Source organism: Neolamprologus multifasciatus, chromosome 19, assembly GCF_963576455.1.
Source record: "Neolamprologus multifasciatus chromosome 19, fNeoMul1.2, whole genome shotgun sequence".
Taxonomy (NCBI): Eukaryota; Metazoa; Chordata; class Actinopteri; order Cichliformes; family Cichlidae; genus Neolamprologus; species Neolamprologus multifasciatus.
The window spans coordinates 4,642,763-4,654,516 of NC_140457.1; the positions used below are offsets into that span (position 1 = coordinate 4,642,763).

At 40.4% G+C, this 11,754-nt stretch overlaps 1 protein-coding gene across 1 annotated transcript; it reads right to left on the reverse strand.

Annotated features, from left to right (window-relative positions):
- Nucleotides 1–15: 15 nt before the first annotated feature.
- Nucleotides 16–4,943, reverse strand: LOC146495764 (alcohol dehydrogenase 1). The gene is made up of 9 exons (XM_085143791.1): nt 4,788–4,943; nt 3,782–3,883; nt 1,869–2,010; nt 1,690–1,777; nt 1,368–1,587; nt 1,005–1,265; nt 766–898; nt 297–435; nt 16–203 (listed from the first exon to the last, which is right to left on the reverse strand). Exons 1-9 carry the CDS (start codon nt 4,803–4,805, stop codon nt 170–172), a joined length of 1,137 nt encoding a protein of 378 aa, XP_084999917.1. The 5' UTR covers nt 4,806–4,943; the 3' UTR covers nt 16–169.
- Nucleotides 4,944–11,754: the final 6,811 nt, after the last annotated feature.

An 11,754-nucleotide genomic window follows, 5' to 3' on the forward strand; every position in this document is an offset into this window, starting at 1 on the left:
TGAGGAAACCAATCATCTGTTAAAACCATTTATTTTGCTGCACAAACACTCCTCAGATTTTGATCATGTGAACACTGATGATAATTCTTACAAACACAATCTGCACATAATCTGCTGAATGGTGTTCACTGTAGAGCCTGGCTTCAGATTTCTGAGGAATGAAGTGGTCTTACTGTGGAGAAACACTCAGAACTGTCCGGATGCTGGGAAACAAATACAAAGCACAAATTAGAAGACTTGCACCTATTAGTTTTTCATTTTTGCATCTAGTTAGTAATAATTGAGAAAGTATGTACCATTTGCCGTGCTTCATCAGTTCAATGGCATCGTTGACCTGGTCCAAAGTCATTTTATGAGTGATGAACTCATCCAGCTTCACCTTCTTGTTCAGGTAGGCTTTAACCATCTCAGGGACGCCATCCTTACTCTTAAATCCTGAGCCCCAGATATAAAAAGCATATTATAACATCAATTAGTCTTTTCTCACTTCAAGCCTTCTGGCAAATGTCACAGCACAGGAGATACTGTTCTTGATAATTTGGTGTGTGAAACCAATTATGGAAAATGTGCAGATGTTTGAATGTGCTGAATACAACCAGGTGCTTTTCAAAGTTCTGCACTCAATGTGCTGATGTAAAGCTGAAGAAAGTTAACTGCATATGGACGCAGAAACACCCCCCAAGACTGGAAGCTGTGCTCAGTAATGCTGCGGCGGTGGTTAAATTAAACTACGTTAGTTAGTGTGGATGATCACATGTGCCTCACCTCCAAACAAAGAGCCCTTCCATGTACGTCCAGCAATGAGCTGAATGGGTCGGGCTGCAAAGTCATGGAGGTCAGTCCAGCCAACCAGCACGCTGACACCCCAGCCTTTGATACAAGACTCCAAGGCACTGCGCTACAGGATAAAACCAGCCAAATGTCAGCTGACTTGCAAATATAGGGTTCTTGACCATATTTACAAACTGATCCAGTCTTTATTCGAATTTGTCAGTCTGCCTCACCATGACTGCCACGTTCCCGACACATTCCAGGGAGTAGTCCACACCTCCGTTTGTCATCTCAGCCAAAACTTCATTGATGGGTTTGTTGTGATCCTTTGGGTTCACAAACTCCGTGGCTCCAAACACTTTGGCCTTCTCAAACTTGTCTGGATTGATGTCAACGGCGATAATCCTTTTGGCTCCTGCAGCCTTGCATCCCATGACTGCAGCCAAACCCACAGCTCCCAGACCAAACACGGCACAGGTGGAGCCCGGCTCAACCTGGAGGAAAGAAAATTAGTCAGTTTGGATACTCTGGACTTGTTAAGACTTCATACAGTAACAAACATCAATCTTCGCCTGCTGTCAAACCTATATACACACCTTAGCAGTATTAACAGCTGCCCCATATCCAGTGCAGACCCCACACCCAAGGAGGCAGACTTTATCCAGAGGAGCAGCCGGGTCGATCTTAGCCACAGCCATCTGGTTCATCACAGTGTACTCAGAGAAGGTGCTGGTCCCCATAAACTGCAGCACCTTCTTCCCCTTACAGGTGAACCTGGATTCTGCTAAAGCCATCACATCATGACTATCAGCAGCCCTGTACAGAAAACATTGGTTAGAAAATATAGTACTTTGTTTCAGAGGGTACATATAAAACAAATTCTACGATCAAGCGAAATTAAGAAAACTATTAACTCACCACCCTTTTTCACACTGATTGGTCTTAGGATTCTTACAGAAGCGACATTCCCGACACTGGGAGATAAACAGAGGGATCACCTTGTCTCCTAAAATTCAAAAACAAGGCTGAGAATGCTGCATCTTACAGAGACCACCTGGTGAACATGACAAGACAGACAAACGAAAGCTTTAACCGACCTGGCTGAAATTCAGTAACGCCGGGGCCAACGCTCTCTACTATGCCGGCTCCCTCGTGTCCAAGCACTGCTGGGAAGCCATCTTTGTGCATACCCTCAAAAAGGTGGTACAGGTCAGTGTGGCACACTCCAGTTGCAACGATCTGCATGAGAACACAGATGCTTGTTTCTTTTGGACACTTGAAGAGTTTGGCTTGTGGTTTTATCTATAAGCTTTTTACCTGACATAGCAAGAATGTGAAAGAAATGGAAACGCAAGGGAATGGATAAAACTCTGTCTTTTGCTATACACATACCAGAAATACACCCAAAATGAGGAAGCATTTTGTTAAAGAAGAACATTTCTGGGGTTAAAATTTTCCCCGGATGTTATTAGGTCTTTATCTGAGTCCAGTGGCTAACATCTCTTTTTCATGGACTTTTAGAGATTAAATACAGTGGCTACACCCCATCAAACCTGGTCACACATGGTTATTCTTTGTGGTAAAAGGTATCCAAGTCCCACAGTTTCTTTGGTCATACTGTGTGGATAGTGTACTGCAATTCCCTAATGACTAGTTAAAAAACCCCCAGCTCACTGTATCCTACAGCTTTTAGCCTTAGAATCATTTTGAACAGTATTAAATGGTATAGAACCAACAAGAACTACTGAAAGACAATATTTTTCATATCTGCTCCCATCAGAGATTCAGTTTTTAGATAACTAATGGAGATAATGATAGCCTCATTTGCTAGCTAATGATAGCTGATAAAAAGCTGCATTAGTATACTTTATGAGAGTTAAAGGCAAGCTCTACTGTGTGACATGTAGGGCTCATCTCTGTAACTCTGTGCCTCTTGTCAGTCAACTGGACATGAAATCTTGGAGAAGATGAATTACTGGAATTACTTTAAGATCCTAAAAAGGAGCTAAGAGTTACTTTACAAACAGTCTGCAGAGCATCTGTTTGCATTCTGACTGCATTTCATATTGAAATGTGCTGACATGTCACTAAACAATGTTGAGCAACATTTTGAAAGGAACGTAGTTTCACTGGGTCTGACTGATATCATACGTCCGCAAGTAAACACTGTCTTATTTGTTTGATCTACAGGGTGGGCCATTTATATGGATTCACCGCAATAAAATGGGAATGGTTGGTGATATTAAAGTCCTGTTTGTGGCACATTAGTATATGTGAGAGGACAAACTCCTCAAGATGGGTGGTGACCATGGTGGCCGTTTAGAAGTCGGCCATCTTGGATACAACTTTTGTTTTTTCAATAGGAAGAGGGCCATGTGACACATCAAACTCATTGGTAATGTCACAAGAAAAACAATGGTGTGCTTGGTTTCAACGTAACTTTATTCTTTCATGAGTTATTTGAATGAGACATTACCAATAAGTTTGATGTGTCACATGGCCCTCTTCCATGAAAAAACTTTCTTTTTCCTCTTTTTTGAAAAAACAAAAGTTGTATCCAAGATGGCCGACTTCTAAACGGCCACCATGGTCACCACCCATCTTGAGGAGTTTACCCCCTCACATATACTAATGTGCCACAAACAGGACTTTAATATCACCAACCATTCCCATGTTATTACGGTGTATCCATATAAATGGCCCACCCTGTAGAATTTTTATGTCTATTTTTGTCACCTGCACTTTGTCCCTGTCAGGTTACAGCTGAAGAATTACATTTAAATATCAAATTGAATATTAGCTAAGAAGTGGAGATTCTGCTCTTTAGTTATCAGAGTTTTTATCTTTCAGATTTTTCACTTTTGCCTTATTACCCATTTTTTGTGTTTCACCATGAGAAACAGTTTCCTGCAACTTTTGCTTAGATTAGAACCCACTATTATGATTACTTTCATCCCCCAACACAAGTGCACTAAGAGATCTCTGTGAATGTGTGTGTGTCGATTCTCACCTTGATCCGGACCTCATTGGCCTGAGGTGGGGCTACCTCAATCTCCTCAATCACCATAGGCTTGTTTGGCTCCCAGGCCACTGCTGCCTTGCACTTGATGACCTAAAGTGGCAGCGTGAAATGTCACATTTTTGGGGTGCTGCTGAACTATACCAAGATGGGTTTCTGGAGAGTTATGACAAGCACCTACCCATGTAGCATTTGTCACTGGAAGTGCATTAATGCCTGCCTGGCACAACTCGAGAAATTTCAAACATCTTTAAATTATACTATTCAACTGGTGCAAGCAAGAGTTTGTGCAAAAGAGACACTGTTTAACAGCAGAGTGGTTTTAATAGTTTAGATAAGGCTTTTCCTGCAGAAGGGCAAACATCATATGACAAGGAACAGTCTAAAGTCCATGTCTCATTTATCAAATGTAGTAAATGTAGACTCTGGAAATTGAATAACACAAAATAAACCATTCAGTAAATCACATGTTGTTACATTACATAAATAAAGGGGCTTTTTGGTCATTATTTTTGAATTCCCTGCACTAAATTCTTGGGCATGCGCCATACTTTTCTTTTGGCCTTCCACAGCAGCATTCTTGCCAAAATTTGCAGTTGCACAAAACTGTCTCGATGGCTTGAAAGTGCATTCAAGTCAAAATAGGAAATGCAATATTTCACAGATGTATCTCATCACAGTTTTATTGCAATCAAAGTAGTAACTCTAGGCTGGGCTTAGTGGAATAAACATGCATGTGTAAAAGGATATAGGTTAACAACTGCTCAACTGCCCTGAAACCCTTATCTGTAACACTTTCGGCTATTACAGTGTTCATGACACACCCGCCCACACTTAGACACAGAGGTACAGCAAAATACATTTCAACCAAGTACAATACTTTAATGTGAGGTTTGCAACAATTTTTTTTGAAACAACAAAACACAAACAAACAAACAACCCCACATTAAAACATTAAAGCTGTAAATGAGGCTCCCATGTGGAATTATGTACCTACCTTACCAGCGGTGGACATTTCTGCAACTATGACAGAGTCACCAAAAAGTTGAAAGCAACAGGAGCTGCAGGACTGGAGTCAGAGAAACTCGCTTGGACTTGCTGCTAAAATACTACAGCTGGAGAGGGAGTTACGCAACCACCAGATGGGCAGGGACTTTTCAATGATTGCAAACTGAAAACGGTTTTTCTTCTTCCCTCGCTTAAATTCATATGGAGAACAGATATGGAGGCTGCTGAGTTTGCACAAACAACCCACAGTCAACACAGATGGTAATAAATCATGGAAAACTCACTTTTGTGCTGCGCTTATCAAAAAATATGACAACTTACAGAGCTACCTGACGCTGTATTTCTGTTATTTTGTTTGAGTGGCTATCGTGAGTCATTTATGCTGAATGACATAAAAATGTACATTTATTTCTTTATAATTACGCAGTTTATGACACTCAACAACAATCATCACAATGACAAATTCACTGAATTGTTCTATAATTTTGAAAACTTTATATAGGATGTCAAGGAGGTGACAAAGATTTCGGTGGCATTCAGGCTTCACATTCACAGTTTGGAAATTTGACAGATGAATTCTTAGTCAACTGTACAATCACAGACGCGTAACAGTAAGTTGGCACATTAGAAATGTTAACTTTTGGATTTGTGTACAATGTAACTGGACTTTAGTAACAGTTCTAGATATTGCATCAGCCCTTTAGTCTTATATAGATAAAGGTCAATATGCAAGTCTTATAAACTTTATAATTATCAACTACCCTCCTCAAGACGTTGAAATAAAACTTGCTACAAACTCTCACGTTCATTCCAGTCCAGGCTGTCAGTTATCTGTACCCCCAGAAAATCCCTTCTGACTACCTCCACAGCACTGTTGTGATTGATGAGAGTTTTGTCCTGAATTTTATGATCATCTTGGTCTTCTTGACGTTTTGGAACAGATTGTTAGCACTGCACAGGTCCACTGCTTCACCTTGTCTCTATAGGACAGGTCGCTGATGTCCCTAATGAAACCCACCACTGTTGTGTCGTCTGCATACTTGATGATGTGATTAGAAGCAGATGCAGCACTGGAGTCATGTGTCACAGCGTGAACAGCAGTGGGCTCAGGACACAGGCCTGAGTGGAGCCGATGGAGATGGAGATGCTGTTTCCCATTCGCTGACTGAGGTCTGTTGGTGAGGAAGTCCAGCAGCCAGTTAACCATGGGAGTGCTGACTGTTTTCTACTCCAGATGTACCAAGCTCAGGTGGAGAACAGAGGAAATGGTGTCCTCTGGAGAGCGGTTTGGCTGGTAAGCAAACTGGAATGGGTCAAATATGGGGGGGCATTAAAGATATGTAGTCCTTTACCAACTTCTCGAAGTTCTTCATCATTATGGGAGTTCGTGCAGCAGGGTTGTAGTCATTAAAACACGTGATGGGCACAGGGATGATGGTGGCAGAAACATGATGGAACCACAGTCTGCTCCAAGGAGTTGTTAAAGATATCTCTATGGACGTGTGCTAGCTGGTCACCGCACTCCCTGAGTACTGTTGGGGTTTTTATTATGAGAGACAAGACAAATATGCTCCAATTATAAGTTTTCACAGTTACATTTACAATTTTAAATTAGTTTTACATGGCCTTGTGGACCGCCTCTCTCAGGCTCAGAGTCAAAGGCTGCCGCACCCAAGCAGTATACACTTTTTACTGCTGGTCACAGAAACTGAATGTTGACATGATTGGTCGAAAGAGCTGAGAGTGGCCTTAGGTCTCATACCAGCTCACGGCCAATCACCAGCTCCGCAGCTTTCTTGACCTCTCCTTATTTGGGGACGCCCTTGAGCAGGCAACACTCCCGTTACGATGAAACCACGTTTTGTCCTCTGGTCAGGCCCGTAGAGTTAAAGAAGGGGTGTAGAGTGCATACCACAACAGCAGATTTATGAACAAGGCCACATTCCTGTGAGGGGGTTGTGAGGAAGTGTTGTCTCTGTTAGTAGCAGAGTAAAAGTCTACTTCCAAAACTCCTACATTACACTGTGTGCAACAAAGGACAAAACACAAATACGTGATACTAATTATGAGATATTAGCCTTAAAGATCAAAATAAATTCCAACAGTACCCATCCTGGAATGTTTTTCGTACATTCACTTTCCCCGGTGTTTTCCAGACATCATTGAGATTCAGCGCTTTCTCATCCGTGTGAAGACTGGCTTTTATTGCAGGGGTGTTGTCTGTTGCAAATCTACAGAAAGATTTGTTGAAGTCATTGAGGTGTGGGTTGTTATCATACAGTGTAGGGGTAGCCTTATAAGCTATTATTGCTTGAATCTCCTGCCACATGCACCTGGTGTTATAGGGTCACAGAAGAAACTGAACCTTCCAGCATAAATGCACAGTTCAGGCTGGCTCTAGCTGTCTTGAACACAGCCTCATCACTAGACTTAAAAGCAGCATTCTGTACTTTTAGCTTTTTGCGTGCCTCCGGTGTCATCCATGACATCATCCAAAAAAAACCCCAAAACAAACAAACCCTAAATTGGACATTATATCTAGAAAAGTTCAGGACTGTCGTTCCCTGTTAAAATGCCTCCCAACTATTTAAGAGTATTCCAAAGGTTGTGAAACAATCACCTCACAAACAGCTGGCAACTTAAAAAGATACAGTTATGATAAAGTTTAACTGCAAGCAAAATGCATTTCACCCAACAGCATACTGTGGGTATGCTGTTGAGATAGTGCAACAAATACATTACTGTGAGCTAATGACATTTCGTTATTTCTAATGTGTGACTTGTGATGACCTTCCCACTATCAAGAAAGTCCTGACCTGCTTTTATTGGTGATTGGCCGGCATGAGAGCATAGTCAGCTAATGCAGCTCACATGGGTCTTCCAGGCTATAAAAGCTGGTCTAGATGTACTATCCAGTCTCTACTCTACCCCACCTGGAAGCACCCAAATTGCCACTTGGTTATATTATGATAGGTTTTTATGTGAGCTATGGGAAATTGCCCTTTGTCACCCACTTTGAGTGAGGTTGTGACAAATGGGAGATGTTCAATCCATTGGTAAGGTTAAAGTTTGGGTCAGTGCTAACTCGTTTGCTAACATAGCTTAAAGCTGTTCTGCTTTTTGAGTACAGCCTGAATGTATGGTATTCAGCACTGTGACCAATATCTTAATAAGTTCCGCATAAGATAACATTTGGATTGGTTACATTAAGGTTGAGAACAGAAGCTGTTCTGTGGTTTATGCTGGAGGAGAACAACAATAGTCTCGATTTTCCTGGCCATTAAACACCTGTATTTTGGGATGAGTTTAGCTTCATGAGCCATGCATCCCCCGGCTTAAGTGGCTGACCTCAATATCGGAGCATGCTTTCTCTTTAGTCCGGCAGAAAATGTGGTTGAAGTCATTTTCTTGTGGTTTGTGGCCTTATGAAACACATGGCTTGAGTTTTCACAATTGGTTGTGGCATAACTGTGCCACAAGTGTAACTGGTATGACTTGAATAATATTATGTTTTAAATTTGGTAGTTTTTTCTGGCAGCTTTGGTGTAGACAACATTGACTGAGCTTTGAATTGGCGTGAATTTGGTTGGTTCCCTCTTTGTTGGCAGCTTGGATGTTTTGGTTGTTTTGCTACTATGGCTGATTCTCATGCTGTAATTTGATTTTTTTAATGCTGACTACTAGAGATTTTGCAAAGCGGTGTGGTGTGTTTGTTGCTGCAGGCCATGTGATGAGGTCGGGTGTACATTTAAGTAACAACGCTTTCATTTTTACTTGATGTTGTAAGGTCAAATGATTTCCTGTTGACCCCATTTGCAAGAATGGATTTGCTATTTGGCGCAGATAATACTTGCATGCGCTGCTTTCTTAGTTGCAGCCTACTGTTATTGATTTGCTGACAAAGGAAGATCAGCACTTGATGCAGCTTACCTCTTACTTCTAGGCAGTAAAGGCTGCCCCAGATTAACCGCTCCATCTCTGTTTCACCTCACTGGCCACCAATTCATCAGTGATGTTTGTCTCCTGATGGGGTAATTTTAATAAACTCTCTTTTAAGTAAACTTGCCTCCCTTCCTTAAGACTAGCATCTTGACAGCCAACCTTCCACTGAGACTATTTCTGATAAGGCTTCAGTCAATAACAGATTGATCAACTGAAGGATCAGATGCATCATCTCCTGTATCCAGTCTTTGCTTTCAGACTTCCAGATACACTCCATTGACTGGAGGTAATTTTCAACCCTGCCACTACCAACTTCTTCAAATTTGCACTGCAAATCATGCTGAAATACACCAGGATTTGGACTAAAAACACATTGGTAATCACTTTGTTACAGCAAAGAATACTATTGTTATGCCTGTCAAACAGTTGTCTTTGGCATTGTTTTTTGCTGATCTGACAAAAAGAGAAACTGGAATGGGTTAAGTGGCTTAAAAAAAATGCTCTTCTGAAAATGGTCAAGCACTAGGACTGAAAATGAGTGAAAAAGCCACCAGTGTCCAAAAGAACAACTTAAAAAGGTTTTCAGGAAACCTGCAGAACTATTGACAAAAACACACTCCAGACAAATTAACACACAATCATGACACACTACATTGGGGTATTAAAAAAAAAAGAAAGAAGAAAATTCCAAATATTTTAAACTCTTTTATTCATCTACTCGTGTAACTGACAAGGGTGAAACATTACGTTTTAATATTTTACCGATATGTTGAAATAGTGCATTTTCTATGATGAAATGCAGAGAAATTAGTTAACATGGATATCACACAGTGCTAATCATACAGTTGAGTACTGCTGAAGACTAAGTAGTTGAAGAGAACAATTAAGATGTTCAAAGATGAACAATTGAAGTTATGAGAGTAGAACCAGAATTCTTAGAAAGAAAATCTGCTTCAAAGGCACTACTTTATATCAGAGAACAACGATCTCTGATGTGTGGTACACTCAGACACACACACACACACACACACACACATCCGTCCCAACAGCTAATTTTTAATGAAACAATATAAACTTTTTAGCGAGCCATCATCCATAACAGCATTTCATGCCGTTTTACCAAAACAAAGAATAAAAACAACGAGGTTATTTTGCTTTTATGTAGTTTTTTCTAATTAAAGTGGATTTTATGGTTGAAACCAGATGCCGTCTTTGCAGAGGACTACTGAGAAGTACCAATGAACTGAAGGGAAACTGATCTAATTAATGTTCAGAAACTCCTTAGTAAAATGTCAGGACATAACATCTTTACATAACGTAAACATATGTTTAAATATTTGCTGTGAGTATAACGGTACAGCTTCTCTCATAATTAAAAATACATAGATACATTCTGTATTTGTATGAACAACATTGCAACCAAACTTTCAGCTCACGAACGATCATCTGTGATCCATTTTCTGCAGAAAGGAAGCCAAATGGATTACATAAGACGTGTTACACAAGTATCCCACGCTACACATCAGAAGATCCGCAAAGATGGACCAAAAAATAAAAAAATAAAACAACCCAGCAACCCCAGAAAGACATGAAGACAGAATGTAGTAGGTTACAAAACAACAACAATGTTTCACTTTGAGCACCACCAGCTCTGGTGCAGAGCAGCTTCTGGGATGAATTCTTCCTGTGCGTGCATTAGTATGAAGGACGAGCGCTTGCACAGCACTCGTCAGTGTGCACGCATGCAAGCGGTAGCATATACACGTGGGACATGAGCTGCCTTCACTAAGCTCAGTAGTACAATGTAAATGCCCACATTTCCAAATACAGCTGCTGTTTATGTGGAAGAACGTAAAGGCAAAACACACTCGCCTATCCTAAGACTGTTAACATCATTATTGACTCATTAGCCTCAGCACAAAGAAAGCATTTTGTTTTTCAAGGCAATAAAACAATTATCAGGCACAAAGCAGCAAAGAGCTGCTTGTCCACACTAGTTTACCTGCGCTAAGAGATATTCTTCAGTTTGAACCTCGTCACATGACTTAAGAGGAACCCCCCCCCCCCCCCCCCGTAACAAACAGGAAGACAAACACAGTCCCAGTAATTCTGGTCCTGGTGGGGGGAAAAGACGCTGACTTTGTAACAGTATATTGTGTATTATGTTTTAGGGTTAAATTTCCATTTTTTCTTTTTCTCCAGTAGCAGCACTCGAGTGTGTTTAAATCTCAACATGGCTTTTTAAATGTTTTTCTTTCTGAAATGAAAGTGGTAGTTCTGTCAGTGAAAGAAATCATGTTTATAGTTTTGCAACAGAAACCTGATTATTATAATAGTGTTATTCACTTAAAGCGGCGCGTTTAAGCTTTTCCTTTTTTTTTGTATATATAAAATAGCTACAGCAGTGGATATTTATAATAATTCAACCAAAGTTTCAAATAAAAAGGTAAGTGAATGTAAACATCATCTCCTCAGCGTTCGACTGCTCTGAATGTTCAGTTATCAACAGGATTTTCTACTCCTGGGGCTCGTCTCATTTAGATAAGATGTCTTTGTTATAATCATCACGAGTGTCGCTCCGAGTGAAGAAACCACGCCCACTTGTTATCAGCAAACACTTAGGGAGGTGTGACCAATCAGAAGAAAGTCAGTTTCAATGAAAAGGTGCTAAAAATGGGTCATTCTCTAACAAATTGAGATGAACTGAGAGGCGGCTCCAAGGCTCAGTATCACATAAATAAAGATTATTTTGAACTGTGAATAATGCAAAGCTACTCTATAAGAGTTTAACAGTAACAATACAGAGAGCAGGTCCTCCTTAAGGAAAATGAAAAACAACATTTTCCTTAAGGAGAAAATCATTTGCAATCATTTCATTACTGACAAAAAAGATAAAATCAAATGTTTGAAAGAGTAATTCGTTTTTGATTTCTATTTTGACTGATTTTTTACTGAAGCCTTGCACAGGATATTAAACATTTATTCTTTTGAGCCATGTGGCCCATTCAGGAACA